General features: G+C 41.9%; 1 protein-coding gene across 1 annotated transcript in view; it reads left to right on the top strand.

Annotated features, from left to right (window-relative positions):
- The first annotated feature begins 10,402 nt into the window (after window positions 1-10,402).
- The window catches only part of rbpjb (recombination signal binding protein for immunoglobulin kappa J region b), a 47,942-nt gene continuing 39,951 nt past the window's right edge, over window positions 10,403-18,393 (top strand). The window contains exon 1 of the mRNA XM_034136837.1: window positions 10,403-10,588. Within this exon, the coding sequence (XP_033992728.1) occupies window positions 10,569-10,588 (20 nt within the window). The 5' untranslated portion in view covers window positions 10,403-10,568. The remainder of the gene's footprint in view (window positions 10,589-18,393) is intronic.

Below are 18,393 nucleotides of genomic sequence, written 5' to 3' on the forward strand. Positions count from 1 at the left end.
TGAGAGGGGTGGCACAGGAGGGACTTAAACTCCTCACCCATCCACATCCCTGGCTGATGAACTCACACACAATACTCTATGGTGGTCATAGAAATCAAGATGAGTTATAGGGAAAATATTAGGATGGAGGGAGGGTTGTTATATCAAAATGATGAAGGTATGGTGAGGAAGAGAAGACAGGAAGTCACAGCGATACCTCTTCCAGCCGTCTGATCTTCTCTTGTTTAAGTGCTAATCCCAAACCTTAAGCACCAACAGAATTAGGGACCCCAAATCTTGTAGCTTTGCCAGCTTTCACACGCAATGGCTGTCTTAGAGAACAGAAGCTCCATTATTAGCAACTACAAACATTCTCCACTGTTCTTCTGGGCCAAAGAAATTAAACGTTGTATTTGTAACAGTTTGATTTCAAAGTAATATGCATTTACTGTATAGTAGGTGTGATCAAAAGAAATGATTGCCTTAAGTAGAACTGAGAAAGAATGTTCAACTTAAGTATGATTTTTAGTTACTTTTACTTAACTGGAGTACTCTTTCACTCAATCAAACAGCAATACAAAAGCTTTTATTATTTATAAAATCGGATGCACTTTTAAAGATAAAACTACCCAAAAGTATATAAAGTAGGTAACTACAACTTACACATTCATGCATCAGTAATAATAACCCAATTGTTTTTTCACACTGTTTTAATGTTATGTTATGTTTAGTAAAAGGTTTTGAATAGTTTTTCCACCACTGGAATATCTATTTTATCAATTTTAAAATGCATAAATCAAATAATTCCCAAGGCGATGTATTTGAAAGAAACAATTCTCTGACTAACAGTCCAAAATATTACATTTAGGAGAAACAGATAAAGCAGCAAATCCTCAAAATTAAAATGCTGCAACCTGCGTATTGAGCATTTTTACATGATAAAAGATTAATCAAAGTTGTTAATTTTTTTCTTTTTTTTAAAAACCATCTGATTTGTCAACCAATCATTTTCTTTCTTTTTAATTTTGCCGCATTTTGTAAGTGAACCCCAGCACCTCCTCCTGCTAACACCAGCCTGCCACGTGCGCATGAGTGTGTGTATGTAATTTTGTTGGGGTTAAGAGGAAGGAGGTTTGATTGGGGTGGGGTTAAGGGGGGGCGGGGGGTTCTGCAAACTGCAAACAAACGAACGAACGCCAAGCTCAAATTCAACTGCGGGTCGCCGAGGCCGGGGCCCGGGGCCTACCGTGGTGTGGATCTTTTGTAATGTATATCAAGTTCACCAAGGGCCTTTTCATCTGACAGGCCATTGTTAGGGGAGGCTAGCCGGCGTTCTCCTCCCCTCTTAACCTCCCCCACCCGGCACGGGAGCAGGTTGGCTTGCAATTGTTTTATGGAAATGCACGCGGGCCTGGCCGGGTGTCTGCCAGGCGAGGACAGAGAGGAGGGGGGGGGGGGGGGGGGATACTGTGTCTCTGTAGCTGTGTGTGTGTGTGTGTGTGTGTGTGTGTGTGTGTGTGTGTGTGGGTGTGTGTGTGTGTGTGTGTGTGTGTGTGTGTGTGTGTGTGTGTGTGTGTGTGTGTGTGTGTGTGTGTGTGTGTGTGTGTTGTGTATGTGTGTGTGTGTGTGTGTGTGTGTATGTGGGTGTGGTGGGGGGGGGGGGTGGATGTGACGCCGACCCCAGCGAACGCCCCTGACCCTGAGCAGATGGCGAGGCAGGGTCTCTCCGCTGAGCCAGAATTAATAGCGTGTGCCATGTCACATTGTCTGAGACGGGCCCGCTGAAAGCCCCCCCTGCTCACCCCCCCTGCTCACCCCCCCTGCTCACCTCACCCCCCCGACTCCCACTTATATCCTGATTTTTGCACTCTTCGTCTCTCTCTTACCCAACTTTCTTCAGCAGCTCCTTAACCATTTCTTCCTGCTTTTCTATCTCTTTCTCTTCTTCTGGCACTTTTTACCTCCCATACATCACATCACTTGTCGTCGTCCCCCCCCCCTCCTCTGATCCCCAAAGATCTCCTCCAGTTTACTCTTTCATTCATTCATTCATTTATTCACGTGTGCCTCATTCATCCTTCTTTTTAACAGACACTCATTCACAGGTTTGCCCACTCGCCGAGGCTTTATCGGAGGACAATTAAGGCACCTGCGTTTCTAAAGCTCCCCTGCTGAAAGCCCGCCACCCCATTTCCTCACCCGTCTGTTCACACTACTGTTCACTCGCTCACTCACTCATGTACAGAGTTGCTGGCTCAGCCCAATCACTGCATGCGTGTCACTCAGTCACGCTACATAAATGCAGATAGATCTGAAAACACGCCTTTTTTCCCCCTCATTGGTCTTCCATTTGTACTAGGACCACAGAGACCTTTAAAAATTGCTCCCAAAAGTGGATACATTTGAAAAGCCTGGTCTCACATTGCAGTATGGATGATTTATAATTGGAATGTGATGCATTTTTTAGAACCTTTTCTCTGGTGCACATGTTTGTGAGACATTTCTCTCAAAGTCGATGAAAAGCCACTTGGCGGAAAGTGGTGCAAAAGTGCAGGTGCAGACTCGAGTGGCCTGCGCACAGCCAAAAAATATGATTTCCAAGTTCATTTGAATAATTTTGAATGAAATGAACACAAATCTCAACTTTTTCCATTTAAACCCAGAGAATAGATTGAACTTTAGCTGCTTTTGTTAGGATATGGGCTTCTCAAAATGTTTTATCCTATCTTCCTGTTCTCATATCAAAACAAATTCAAGCCAACCTTTTATCAGCATGAGAAGTCTGCCAAGTTACCATGGCAACAGTAGGGTACAAACTTCTGTTATCGAGGTCAAATTGCGTGCTAGTTTAGCTGAGTAAACATAGGAAATAGGAAAGACATCCTCTACTACACTAAGTAAATAATATTAAAGTTAATATCTTCAGTTAAAAGAGAAGATGGAACAAAGGGTAACATAGGAACAAAACGTTGTCAATGAGCAATATAGTTGATCTGTTCCCTGAGTGTCATTCAAACTTCTAAATAAAAATTAAAGAAATAACAAGACTGAGAGTCTACAGGCATGCTATCGGCTCTTTGAGGCTTGAGCTAAATGCTAAAGTCAGAATGTTGCTGAAATGTAGCGAGTGTAATGTTTATCATCTTAATTTAGTATATATTTTTTAATGTTTTGGTCATAAATGATAGTATTTGTCACATTTTCCCCTGATGATGGCCCTACATGCCTCCTGGGTGAACATGAATTCCTCTCCCACATTTCATGGCAATCATTGTTAAGATATTTCAGTCTGGGCCATAATGTTGTGTGGATGTCCACTATCTAGTCTGTGGGTGTGGATCCATCGCAAATATTTGCAGGGCCTCCCTCCATCCCTCCCGGAGCGGCACAGTGGCTGCCAAGAATGGATAAGAGGGTCAGGGGTATGTTGCCCCCCCCCCTCCTAATCACCAGTCCTTTTCCTGCCCCCCCGGTCCAACCCCCGCCTCCTTTCCCTCTATCGGCCTCCAGACAGACAGCCTGGGAGATGGAGGAGGGGAGGAGTTCGCCGAGGGTCACGGCCTCATCGCTGCAGTCACTTTGCCAAAGAGTGTGTGTGGCCGTGCGTGTGTGTGTATCTTTCACGCAATCACCTCTTCCCCTTTTTGTGTCACGAAGTGTTAGGCCTATTTTTGCAATGGAAAATGATTGCCAGTGTGAAAAATATGTATGTATGCGTGTGAGGACAGCGAGAGAGTGTGTGTGGGTGTTGAAAAGGCAAAGGTCAAGGTTTTAGAGGTTCACTTGGCTTAGGCTTGTTCCCTCCAAAGCCCCGACAGCCAAAAATGCTGCGGTTAACAAAATGAAACTGTCCATCTAACACTATCGACTAGACTTTTGCAATAGCAGCCCTGAGTTTTGGAAAAAAAAGTATGTAAATATACAATACATCGTGTTTTACAAGTTCACAAGTGCATGTGTTGCATTAAAATATGAGAAGAAACACAGGATATTAGTTTTATAATTCAAGATTCAAGGATTCAAGGCTTTTATTGTCATTTGTACGTACAGAGTAGTTATGACAATGACATAGGTCACAGGCTCCGCCAACAGTGCAACACAATAAAACAGATAGTAGTGCAAGTAAATTAAAAATAAAATAGAATATAATAGAAATTGTGCAGAATAGTCTATATACAAGTAATTGGAATATTGATATATATAAGTTACAACCAGATGAATGTTATGGATGTCCTTTCAAAAGTTCAGGTGTTTAACATTAACATTCTTATGGCCATTAATATTTATAATTTCACTGGAACAATTAATCAAAAATGTGTTCTAGAAACACAACATATTTATTAGGGTTATGCTTGAGTTGACTAAAGTACTTGGTACCCACTAATAACTGTCCATCAATCTTTTTGTCAAGATATAATACAGCCTGCCACTCGATCTTGTTAAAAAAACATTAAAGTTCTGTATTGTAACATTATCCGGTTGCTTCTGCTACGAGCCTTCACCAAGCTTTGGCTTCAGAAGTCTTAACTGACAAGGGCGGCAGGCCAAGCTAAACGAGTTATGTTCTTAGTTTACTGGATGTGAATATCCCAGGAGGGTTTTCACAAAGTGGAGGGCTTTACTTGTGTTGGATGGTTCCATTGTTATGACATTTTGACCCTGTTACTGATTAGTCTCTTAAGGGTTTGAATTTTGGAGGAGTTGTAGCTGTGTTTTTTTTTGTTTTGTTTCTGGGACAAAACCTCTCTGAAAACACTGGCTCCCGTCCTAGCCGACCGCGATACCGAATCTTTGGGCTCAGGAGATGATGTTTCAACCACATCCTGACAACAAACAAAATAACTTGTGTTGAGGTTAGGATTCTTGCAGCCTTTACTCCTCATGACTTCCATAAATCAGGCTCTGGATTCGAGCTAATACAAAAAGGGTCAAAGGGAGATTTTGTTTGGGGCTGTATGCATCGACTCAGATTTTCCGAGGTGGAACGTAGATGTCAGCCACAGTAACGGGAATCCAATGTAGCGCTCCAGAAGTGAAAGTGACTGCATGCATCGCAGCTGAGTTACCAAAGGAAGCACTGTTGGAGTGAAAATAAATAGAGAAATCCTATCAGATTCTCCTTTGCATGTTCTATGATTAATTTACTGTTTTTCATCACTCTCACTCTGATTTAATTATAGCTTTTAACACATTTCTTTACAGCACACTGACGTATGAAATTATGAATTTTGATAATTTCCGCTTCATGTCTCATGCCGAGTCATCCAGGGAGGGTTCGATGAGTAAACATGTGTTACAATACCTTGCCAAAAAAAAAGGCGAGTCATGTTTTTTAGTCCCTGTGCTCTTTAGTTGACAGCTACACTTGAGTGAATCAGATTTATGCTTAATATGCTGCTTAAGGGATACTTAGTGGTAGCTGTTGAGGAATTGGAGAGCATTACGTATTTGCTTCACTCACTAATGTTCTCCTTTCTTGACTTTGAATCCCTAAAATAGCAACTGAACCTCTAGAATTTTAGTTTTTAAGACAGTGTTTTAAAAAACTGGCCTAAGATGGTAAAACTAATATCAAAAGCAGGTTCAGAGCTAGAGACAAGACATGGTTAGCCTAGCTTAGCATAAAGACTAGCAGCAGGTGGAACGGCTAGCCTCAATATCTCAATTTAAAAAAAAGGCTACCCAACGTAACTCCCACTAAAACAACAAACTTGCTTACACACTTTTGTTTGTGCATGTTTATTTATTTGCTTTGGACAGAGCATGGCTAAGCTAACTGACTGTTTGGTGGTTAGCTAACAATAGCATAGCATAATAAATGGGGGAAGAAGCTAGCCATATTTTCTTCGAAAGGTCCCCAGATTGAACAATCTACATGAAACGTGTTACTTAGTTTTTTGTTTGTCATCATTGGAGGGGCTGGAAGAAGGATTTATTTTTCCAGCCCACATTTGGATAGAGCCAGGCTAGCTGTTTCTTCCTGCTTCCTGTCCAAGCTAAGCTTACTGGCTGCTAGCTGTCCCTTCATATTTACCAAGTTTGGTATTAATCTACTTATCCAACGCTTGCCAAGAAAGCAAAAATAGGCGTATTTCTCAAAATGTCAAACCTTTAACGCGCAGGGTTGAAGTCAATTTCTATTTGTACCCTTGATGAAAGGGGTACTATTATTTAAAGAATAAATCATAAAACATCCTCCTTATGTATTTTCAGGGCTTCCATTGAATTCTGTAGATATTATTTCTCTCCAGTGAAATGTCACAATGCAATGTGTTTCATATACAGCAAGTCAAAAAATATGATTTGATGGCCACAAATGTGGGATTTCACTTCATTTAGGCCTACTGACCAACTTCACTTCCAAAAAAATCCCCATTTTACAATTTCAGACTTGTTTTTTTTCTTTCCATAACATAATGCGTTCAACACATTTTCAGAGCTTGTGATCAACTCTGCTTTTTTAATCAAAGTGCAATACCCTGAGGCTGATTTAAAAAGATGGCGACAAGAAACAGAGCCAAGTCATCCCAGACCGGCACTCATATAACTTTTTATGAAGAGGCCTCCCCTTGTGAAAACTAGAATGAAATCTGACGTGAACAATCCTCACCAGGAGAATTGGAAAAGTACTATAGTTTCAGAGCTGACATCTTCCTCAGGTTACGGAGGAAAAACTCAGTTTTTTGCTTTTTGTATCTATGTGCTTTTGTTGATAACCAACTGATTTATGGGTCCTTGTGATTGTGCCATGCTTGTGAAGGGCATACAATAAAGCTCTATTACAACAGTATGAAAGGCTATAAAATAGACAGGCAATTATCATCATGAAGGAGCTGAACTGATTTGATTATAAAGGCTTTCATTAAAGCCATCAACTCTCTGATCCTTAACGTACTCTAGGGGACTTTACAAAGGAGCCATGAGTCAATCATATCACTTGTTTTTTCACATTGACACTATGTCAGAGCTGCCAAAAATCACACTTCTGCCGCTCTCACCCCGTTTACGTGTGGCAGCTTGAACTCACCGTGAACCGTATGGGTCCAGGAAACGTCTCTTTCCTCATGCCTCCAATTCGCCTCTATTTCAAAAGAATAGGCTTGCAAAACCAACAGGCACTTTAGCTCCCTTGACAGTCTGCTAACTTATCACCCTGTCATTTTTCTCTCTCTGATGTCTTCAGGACTTAATTGTAATGGAAATCATGTGATAAAAAGAGGGCAATAGGAGAGTAAAGGCGTGCCCACCTCGGAAGCATCGTCCTCCCTAGCTGTCTGCCCTCGTCCACCCCTGGGTTTTCCCGTGTGGCTGGAGAGCAAGACAGATGGACATATTGGACGGATGGACAGACGGGGACGCCCTTCCCTCTGCTGTGAACTCAGACTCACACGAGCCAGACTCCATCCATTCATCTTGTGATGTTCACGGAGGGAATGTGATATCATGAAGTTGCTCTTTGGCATGAAAGGTTTGTTTTTGAGTCGCATGAGGTGTCAAATTCTGGTTTCCTGCCATGTCCACGTTATCGTCTTGTCTGTCTAACATTTGACCCAGTGTCTTGAGACCCACCTATCTCTGTCTATCACTGGTTCTCACTCTGACTGTGCGTCTGCTCATTTCAGGAAGTGTCATCACCCTCCGGCTCTATCAATTGACTTTGAGTCAAAGAGCTGCTTATCAAGAAACAGTATTTCCTTAATTAGTTTGCTTTCTCCCCTCTTCTCTTTTCACTTCTCAAAACTGCAGATAAAAAGAATGTCTCCCCTTTCAATTTTGTACAATAAGGGCTTAGTAGGATTTAAAAAAAATGCCCGGACTACAGAACAGCATTTGTTAATTTCCTCCTTATGTAGTTTCAGCTTAGCCCTCAAAAGAAAAAGAATCACGAGGATTTACTTTGAATCTGTACGATCACTAAGTTTCTTCATTCTGTGACCTTTTTACGAACAAATAGCAGTGTTGTATCACAAATAATAAATGTTACAAATGGACAGTATGTAGGCCAAATCTATGTAAAATAAAACAGATGGGTAACTCTTCTGGTAAGAGCAGTTTCCACATGGGGACAAGACTCTATCTCAATCACCCTTTCCATCTGATCCACGAGCTTAAGCAGTCAAGTGAGTGGATTTATAGACCTGAGGCTTATGGCTTAGTCATGATTGCTTGAATTGGCTGCGTCTCAATTAAAATAAAGTGTTTTACTCCTAATGAGAGAACGGGACATTTGGGGAAGATTGAGACAGATGTAGAAGCTCACTCCATGGTCATTGATTGAAAAGATAACATGGAAAACTGGTGCTTTTTGTTATGCCAGTGAATACTTTTTCAGAAAGAATATAAAAAGTCATGTTTCCAGATGAAATAAACTGGAAAATGGCAAAGATTGCCTCAAGGAAACCTAAATCACATGTCTGAGTGGTCTTTAAACCGTGTATATGTTTTACCACAGTCAAAAAGTTCAAATCCTGAATACATCTTAATTTGAACGTTAACATATCCTCAAAAGAAACAGGCCTCTTCTCTATTTCAATCCAAATTCTCTGAAAAGTACTTTCACTTGTGCAGCCTTTTTTTCTTTTACTGTGTTCAGCTGTAAAACATTTGAGGAAACTTTATGCTTCCCCATTCAACTCAGAGTGTAACTGGAGGTTCTCCGCCGACTATAAAAAAGAGAGGGAAAGGAAGAATGGTTGAGGGCAGGATGAGGTCCTCGTCTCTGTGTCTTCATAGGCCGCGGCCAGGCACACTCTCATGCAAAACCTCATCCGCACAACTCTTTTCTCTCAATTTTTTCTCCCCATTTCTTTCTGGCACACCAGTGAAGCTCCGTAAAAAGGAATTATGTATCTGAAAATATGAAATGTGTACATTGAACACTGGAGAAGATTGTATCTGCTTATTTATACCGACAGAAGTGGCAGTCTATAGGTGGACAGTTTGGCCAAAATATTGTTTTTAAGAATTGTAATTACTTGAATTGTTCATAAAAAAAGAAAAGAAAGAGTACAATATGCTGTAAAGTATGCTTAAAATAATGTAACAATGAAGTTTGAGCAAGCAGACAGTTAAATTAACTTAGCACAAAGACCAGAACCAGAGGGAAACAGCTCATAACTGTCCAATAGTGACCAGCACCTTTTAAGCTCACTAATTCATATCATATTTCACATTTGTTTAGTCTATAACATTGTAAAATCAACAGTTTCTGGTCTCATTTAAGTGGGCAAGAATTAAAATGAGCGTTGTTCCCAAAGTGTAAACTCTTTAACCAATCAGGCCAACATATTTTAAGTAAAAACTAAGTGTGTGTAGCATAAAGTATTCACTGCATTTTAACATGGTGTCAACTCTGCCAACTATTTGTATTGTATTTGTCACTTTTTCTCTTTATTTGTTCTGCTAACGGACACTTTTTTTTACTGGAAAAAGCCTCAGGCAGATCAAACACAACATCTACAGTAACAAATGAGTAAATCTGCTTGCTATCAGTGTGGTCTCAGAAACCTTCACTGTTGCTTTGAAGTTAGTAAAAACACCCACAAGAAGTCACTTGTAAGGTGAACAAAGATGGCAAACAGATTTAAATGAAGGCTGTTGAGACAACATGGACCTACATGAAGGTTTATGGCTTTCTGTCCCCTCCCAGATAAACAAGTCTGACCTGACCCATAGGGTGGAGATGAAACAAGACACAAACATTTGCTAATGCACTCTGGCTGGGGGAGAAACCAAATCAAACAGAAAGGCTAATAAAAGCACATGCTACAATTCCAGTCATGATCATTCTAAATAATAGCCTCCCTTGTACTTTGGCTGAGGTTTTGGCTGTGAGGAGGTTGGTCATGGGGCTCCCCAATGTGATGGCAATGCACTAATCTGCCCTGTATGGCCTATTCACATGTGTTCACACCATTGTTTCCAGATTCTAAACAGGAACTGCAATGTTACCCACGGGAATTGTACATTTGTTGTGCAGAAACCCTTTAAATGCCACTCTTATTTGAAATCAGCGTGTCCTTGCAGTTTTATCACCTCTCATGCGTGTTGTGTATACTATTCGGGAAGTATTGTAGAATAAAAATAGCTATAATAACATGCAGCTGTTACTGCTGAACACTGCAGACACATGGGGAGACAGGATGCATACTAAAAAAATCTGTTTGAGCCTGGGAAAACCGAGAGTTTGCTCACAACTAGAGCCCTATACCAGTCGGTGCTGCAATTTATTACCCGGTAAACACGTGGGAATAGTATTTCAGCGCCACAAGATAAACAACTTCTCCACTCCACGCACATCTCGCGATAGGGGACGCTCCCTCAGTGTGCGCCTATTGTGAGAGTTTTTCAACTCTCGCGTGATCTTGGAAGTTTCCCACGCCTGTTGTTGTGGCGTCTGCCCTTTTCGCTCACTCTCTCTCGCCGCCTCCCCCTTTTTTTCCTCTGTCTTCCTCACCCACCCCCTTTTCTCTCCGTCTCCCTCGTCCCTACACCTCCAGTCTGCTTCTGTTGTCTCGGCGGATTGTTGCGGGCTGTGGGAGAGAAAAGGATATCGCGAGTATTGGAGTTTTGGTGAGAGTTTGTGGAAGATGGCGCCTGTTGTGACAGGGTGAGTCTGAGATTCGGGGCTGGCGGTTGGGGAGCGAGAATACAAGTTATAACCATGAAACAGCTACATTTAAACCCATGTGCTACATTGCAATGTTATGACCTGTGGTTTACTTTGCTTTAACTGTTTTCTTCGTCTCACTGTGTTTGAGTGTTTTATTTTTCTTTGCCCAGTTACTTATAGGCTGACTGTTGCTGCAGTGTTTTGTGAGCTAGCCTCAGCTAAGCGATACTTCACCCTCGGTGGTCTTTTTTTTCCCAGACAACGGCGAGCTGTTAGCTACTAGGCTAGCCAGCAAGCTAAACTACACATGTTTATTAAGAAAGCCATTTAACATGTATATGCGTGTCCAGTGTGAAATTCGTGGTGTAGCATTCGTTTCCGAAACGTGCTCAACATGTAGCCGGGCAGCACGCTTTAAGAAGTGCATTCACGACTTAAACACTGCTAGCTGTCCGATAATGGACGTCAGCTAGCGATATAGTGACTGAAACACGTTGCGGCTTTGTGAGCGAGGCATCCCCCTTTTGGCAGTGTTTTTAAAAATGCATTTGTGAGATACTTCTCAGACACGGCACGCTTGCTGTACATCTCTGTAGTTGGCGTTAGACTGTTATTCTTAACCACATTGTTTAAAGGGCTGTACGACCATATTTTAGGTTTAAGAAAATGTTTAAAGAAAGAGTAATTACACAGTATGAAGATGTCAGGCACCCTGTTTCGCTGATGGTGGATTGTTTTGTTGACTTATGATTGTGTTTTTGGCTCATGTTACTGTAAGTATTTGCTGTGATTGACAGACCATCTATTTTTGAATAAGGGGCAGGTAAAACAAATAAGCTCCTTTCCATCATGGGTTACACAAACTATGCTTAAAGTGTAAACGTTTTGTTTTATTATAATTGCCATGAGTGGAATACAAATACACATTTAAGCTCGGGGCTACCACGCACGCACAGTGTATAGCAGCGTGTACTTTTTACGACTTGTGCTTCCTGTTAGTGGACGACAGTGCTGGTAAATAGTATTTACTACTCAAACAACGATTTGCATCTCTGTAAGCAGTTTGCTAATACAAACTCCAACCTAACACTGCAGTGCATCTAAGGACAAAAAACACAGATAAACACCCACAGCCATGTGTGCATAAAACCATAACCACTGCAAAATGATCAAAAATGATTTAGATTCTCATTTACAGTCTGATGATGTTGAGACCTGGGTATTCAAATGATTCACCCTGATGAGCCCCCTAATGTAAGCTGCTCTTGGCATACTTTTCCCTGAGTCACATTTAAAGTTGTTTTATCTATGTGATGTTTAAAAAGACTTCATTAGGCTTGGTGCACGTTCAGTAATTACCGCTAGATCATATATCTGTGATAAGTATGTCAGCCAAGGATTTTTGTGGGAAAATAGTCTTCTGTTTTTGAAATGATCATAGCTAGAGAATGTCAAGGATATATTTTCCTCATAAAGTCAAGCAGTACTGCCTTGATTTGTTACTCCTTGCATCTTTGGTTATGGGACCATATTATTCAACATAAATAAGCTTGGCGATTAAAATTATTTCCCTGCGCGTTAGCTAGACACGAACATATTTCTTTGCACTTTTGATGCTATAATCCCCACAGACAGCTCAGTGGGTGACAGACATTTGCTGGGCTTGTTGGAGGTGTGTGTATGTTGGAAAGAGAAGGGGGGGGGGGGGGGGGTTGATGTGCATGTTCACTTGGGGCTTTCCAGCAGACCTGAACTGATTTCAGTTGGGGGGGGGGGGGTTGTAGGGGGAGTAGCGAGAGGGAGGGAGGAAGGGGGCAAGCTAGAGGGCAGGCGGGTCAGGTCTGGGTGGCTGGCCACCTGTCCAGATGATATCTCCAAATTCATGTGTGTTTGGCTGTGGGTTTTTCTGCGAGTGGGGGTCAGTGTGTGTGAGAGGGAGGTGGGGCTGACGGGTGTTCTGGCGAGAGAGGTTTAACAGAAAATTAAAGTGCCATAAGGGGTCTTTTTTAGCTGATGGCAGGCCGAGTTCACAGTAACGGTTGGAGGCATCACGGAGCCTGACCACAGCTTCATGAACTGTTTGAATGGGGCTGGCTTCACACAGGGAGGGGCTCCACGACCACAGGCTTGTTAACGGTATCATGACTTTCTTGTAATAGCATTACAGAGAGGCTGTGGTTGAATATTTGTATCTGAGTTAAAGGTGTTGGTTATACTGAATTCACCGTAAGTGTTGCCCTTAGAGACATTTGTTTGTGTCTTTCTGCTTAATTTAACTTGCTGCCTGGAAATCTATTTATCCACAAATATTGAAAAAAAGTGTGTTTGCATTTACATGTCATTCTCACTGTGGAGTTTGACACTTTCTGTTTTGCAGACCTTTTTTCTACTGCATAAATCATTTAAATGTATCACTCCTGAAATTGCTAGAAAGCCTTGTCGCTTAGACTTTGATATTCATGACACATATGACACAGCACAAAATCTACAATTATCAAACACTCCCCTCAGCTTTAACAATGGCTGTGAAGAATATCTAGTTTGCTTCTTCATCAGATCACACCAGAAGGATAAGTCTAAGCCAAAAAAAAGGCGTAATACATTTTTCTTTTTATGTTAATGCATTTTTTAGGTTAATACAAAACGTATGACTTAACATGGTAAGCAAACTACTTGACATCAGCGTTGCAATTAACAATTTCCCTCATTAGCTGATTATTCTGACATATCATTTTGAATGTTGAAAAGACCAAACACAATTTGTCAAAGCCCAAGGTGACATATTCAACTGCTCATTTTGTATAGCTGACAGTCAAAAATCTAAAAATATTTCTATGAAAATATTAAAATGTATGAATGTATCGCTGGCAAATAACTGACCTTTTAACTTAAAAATGTGTCCAAAACAATTTATCGATTATCAGAATAGTTGCTGATTAATTTTCTCTTAAATGACAACTACTCTAGCTTATGGTGTAAATGTGCAAGTGGCCCCTATCTTTTGCAGAAGTACATAAACACTCCTCTCCCCGGTAAGGCATGGTCTTACTCACTGTTGTGGGTTGCCACAATAACACACATTAGCAACAAAACTCTCGATCTTCACAGAGGTGTGGGCAACAAATGAAAATAACACAGTGTTGCTTTCATATTTTCTTCTTTTCTCTTTTAGACAAACTGGTTGCGATAACTGAAAGAGCAGCACTGTTCACCTGGCATAATAATGGCATGAATCACTTATTTCAACACTGATCTGCCTTTGCTGTGCCCCAGAGGGACGGGATTCCATTTTGCTCACCCCCCTCCCATCTCTTTACCCAAATAAAAAAAGAAGAACGATAGAGTCTTTCAGGCTAAAAGCCAAGCGTATCTGTGCGGGTGTAATGATACTACAGAGCCTTCCTTTGAGACGCAAAACCTTGTGTTCTCGCATTTGTTAGCATGAGCGTGCAGTCCGAGCTCCAAGGCTGTGTTGACGGTGATATACTGAGTGCACGTTGAAGGGAGACTGAGTGTATCTAGATATAAAAGTTGGTGTGTGTGTGTGTGTGTGTGTGTGTGTGTGTGTGTGCACGTGCATCCATTCCCCAGGGTCCTCTCCTCTTCCCGGCTTCCCTTTTATGAAAGGAGAGGTTCAGAGAGAGCAGCAGATGTCGAAGCGCTGACCTTTATGGTGGCAAAGGCTCAGGCTAGAGTTAAAAGACATGCCGAGTCACCCCCCCCCCCCCCCTCACCCTCGTCCCTCAAAGCAACACACACACACACACACACACACACAGCACTGATGGATAGGTTAACGACAGAGATGACACAAGCCATCTGATCTGTGTGTCACCTCAGTATCCCGCACCCTCCAAAGCGGCCTTATATCCACCCAGAGCCATGAAAATCTTCAAAGTGTGTGTGTGTGTGGTGGTGGGGGGGGGGGGGCTGTACAGAAGTCACAGGCATATAGCACCAAAGCAAATGAGCCACTGCCAGACATCTTTAGGGGGATTTATCCTCATGCATACAGTAGCCTATTGTTTTGGAAGTTCATGCATATCCATTACTCCACATGATTGAGATATCCCCCGAAGCCTATACGGTTTTATTCAGGGTTCAGATTCGACTTGTTTGCTCGAGTGACGACGAAGCCTCTCAAAGCACCAAGTCTTCATTCTCTTGTTTCCATATTTAGCGTGTTTGTCTGTCTGTCTCAGGGGAACAACCACAGGAGACACCCAAAGGGGATAGAAATGCACATTTTTTTGTGTAATTTGACTTGGGTTGCCGCCAGCTTGGCACTACACATTCCTGGTCCCCCAGCCACGTGCTAAAGTGTGCACAAACCAGATATACCATCATAGTATGTCACTGTACCTTGACTTCCCCCCTGCCTATTCATAACAAGTGGTTTTCTGAATAAAGTGGTGCAGAAATGAGTTGGCAAATATTTGGTTATATGCCTGAAATAGGCTCTGTTGTTAACACAAGCTAACTAAATAATACTACTCACCGCCATCACGTCGAACAAGAGTCCGCCCTTAGCTTAGCGGTGGTGAAGTGTAGTCATGCGACAGTGATGTAGTTTGTTTATAGCATTATGCTTACTGTTGTGGCACTTTACGCTTCAACTATTCAACAAGTGGGGTTAATAAGTAGAGATGATCCTGCTGAATGAAAAGTGTTAGTATCATAGCATGTGTTCGCAATATTCATAAAGTCAAAAAAAGAAATTGCATCATTGCACCACTCTGTTGATGATTCATTTGAGGGGCCTGCTTCACCTACTTTCTGCAAGGCCAAGGCCTCATAAGGGGTTTGGATTTCTCACAAAAAAGCCACAACAAGGGGGGGGGGGGGGCATTTATTTACTTGTGCAAGACTTGGAATGCAACAGTGTGAGCTTATGCTATTTATTTTTTCTATCTGTGGCTCTTCCAAATATATTTTGCTTCTGCACGGATAGGACGGAACATTCTGATGTGAATCTAAAGCCAGTGTGGTTTTGAAAAACAGCCCTGCCGTCATGTTTGATAAAGGCCCAAGTCCTCGTGGTGTTGTTGCTGGCATCGTCCTCGCCGCTAAGGAGAGACGGAAAGCTAACACGAGGCAAATGCGACAGGCGTTGGAAGTGCGTACCTACCCGCTGACTTGTGTTTTGGAGCGGATCCGTTGTCTTTCACGCAATTGCACTCCCCTTCCAAGAGAATTTCCTGCCCCTGCTACTTTTGCTGTTTGTAGCGATTACAGCTTCTCCAAGGGAATGTTGCTTTCTACTGTGTCAGCAGTTCTTTGCTCCCGCTGTCTCTCCACACTCAGGATGTTTCATTCAGAAAACATGAACTAGTCCCCCCTGTCTGACTCCTGTTTGCTTTCAGTGAGCCAACCCTTGCCCACTTCCTTTTACGGGGCAGCTGAACCTGAGAGGAAATAATATGAACCCCCTTTGAGAGTTTAGTGTTAGTCTCTCTCTTTTGGTTTTGTTCGCCTCAGGATGACAAAGGCAGATTTTGTCTTTAAATAGACGACTTATGCCAGGCCTGTGATATACCGTACAACAGACCTGCTCTAAGCTTTCAGGAGAATTCCCCACAGAGCCAGGCTTAGAGAGAAAATCTCTATTATGTTTCTTATTCTGTTGGCCCAGATCATCGCCTTGTTACTCTCAGCCGCGGCAGCGAGGGCTCAGAAGCATTGTTCGAGTGTCTCGCTGTTGTCAGAACGTTCTGTCTGTTCTCTCTGGGCCGGTTCATACATTCAGAGGAAGGTTACAAATATACACAGGATCTCCCGTGTTGGGAAAGCCCCCAACGAGGACACCTCCCACGGCTCAAAGCAACTGCCACTATTACTGAATTAGATAAGAAGGGAGTGGCAAGCAGTAAGCCAGCCTGTAGTAAACCTTCCTGAGAGTAATGCTGCTGGCGCTGCCATTTATCGTCTGCTGGTGGCAACAGAACAGTTCCTAACTCCTATTCCCTTTAGCTAGATGGCTAATGAATGGTGAACACATTGCTTTGCCGTTGATTTATCCTTGCAAAGCTTTGAATTAACATGCTCACAGATCAATCCTATTGTCTTTGCTTGAACTTAGCATACCCCTGTCAGTCTAAAACCCATCCCAATTCATTTTAATGTGATATATAATGGAGGAAACCCGCATTTTTTGCATTAGAAAATCCCTGAACAATTAATCAATTATCTGAATACTATACGAATATTACACTTATTGATTAGTTGACTAACTATTTCAGCACCACGGTTTCGACTGTCAGTCTTAAACCCAAACATATTCATTTTAATATGATATTAAAAGGAGAAAAACTGCATTTTTGAATTAGAAATTCATCAATTATCAGAAAACTAATAAGCTAATATCACACTTATTGACATTAATCTCCATTGTATAGAAATAAGACTTTTTTTGTTCTTGTTGCTTTGGACCCTTTTAAACTATTACATCAGGCATATTATATGTAGTATTTACTATTTTTGAGCAAATGTTCTACCGTTTTTAAAGAGTTTAGTATATGTCAGAGAGAGAGAGAGAGAGAGAGAGAGGTGTCTGAAAAGAGCGAGACGGGCCAGAAAAGGAGTTATCAAATGTCGGGAAAAACATTGAAGGAAAAGAACAAACGGAGCGAGAGAGGGGTTGGATTCCAGGAACACTGTTATCTCCGAATGTTTCTCTGCATTGTCTGCTTGTTTAACTCCCGCTGCCGGAGAGTCCTACTGAAGAATCCGCCTGGTGGCATTCCTGTGGCTGTTGACGTCAGGAGATTTTGGCCTTTTCTTAGGTTCGAATGAAGTAATAGACGTGTGTGTGTCATTTTGTAGAACACTCTATTGATTGTGGTCAAGGAAACAATGCCTTTTTTTTCTTCTTCTTTCTTCTTGATGAGAGGGTTGTTCATGTTGTGGTTGATCATCTTGCACTTGTGGCTGATGTTCTCTAACGTTGCCGTCACGTTGGAAGCGCTGCTGAAGAATGTGCGTGAGGTTTCACATGAGCTCATGGAAGGAAACTAGACTTGTTTTCTTTATATCTACTGGTTTATCCTGAAAAGTCACCAGCAAAGTCTCTTTATTTATCACCCGACTGAAATTTATGAGAATTGGACCTCAAATATTCCAACCACAACTCGCCAAAGTGTCTGGTAGACGAATGAATCCGGCACAATTGACCAGAGTTTATTATTCACCTCCCTGCAAACGAATCGTGACATATTCAGCTTTTAATATGATTTAAAGCACGCTAGTGTCAAGACAAATTACTGTGCATTGTGGTTAAGATTAAGGAAACCATTTTCTTGTTTCACATCTCGTTAATGACAGACTATTTTGGAAAGGATAGCATGTGTTAAAGAGGAACAATCCCCTTCCTCATCATGACACTGAAACCAGACAGCAGTCCCGAGGTGACAAAGTCATTGCTAAACAACACACACATACGTTCCGCCGCAGTCTCTACGTATGGGTTTAGTTTGCTCAGGTTCATCTCACAGCATGTGGGCTAAAGGTCATGTCTCTTTCTCTTTCTCGGTGTGTCTCGATTTCTGCCAGGATTTCTATTTTTCTTCTCTCGTTGCAGTGCAGTCTGTCCTTTGGGTGGTTTTGAGGCAAGGGCAGGGCAAGACGGTGGTTAGTTTGCCTGAGCTTAGTGCGCTGACAGATGTCCAGAGAAACATTTGGACTGTCCCACTTTACTAAAGCAAGTACACTGGATAGATGAAAATACATTGTTGTAGAAGTGAAATTAGTTTTTTTTAGAAGAAACGAAATCAGTAGCAATTTTGATAACTAATTTCAATCTCTTC

Source organism: Trematomus bernacchii, unplaced genomic scaffold (genome assembly GCF_902827165.1).
Source record: "Trematomus bernacchii unplaced genomic scaffold, fTreBer1.1, whole genome shotgun sequence".
NCBI lineage: Eukaryota > Metazoa > Chordata > Actinopteri > Perciformes > Nototheniidae > Trematomus > Trematomus bernacchii.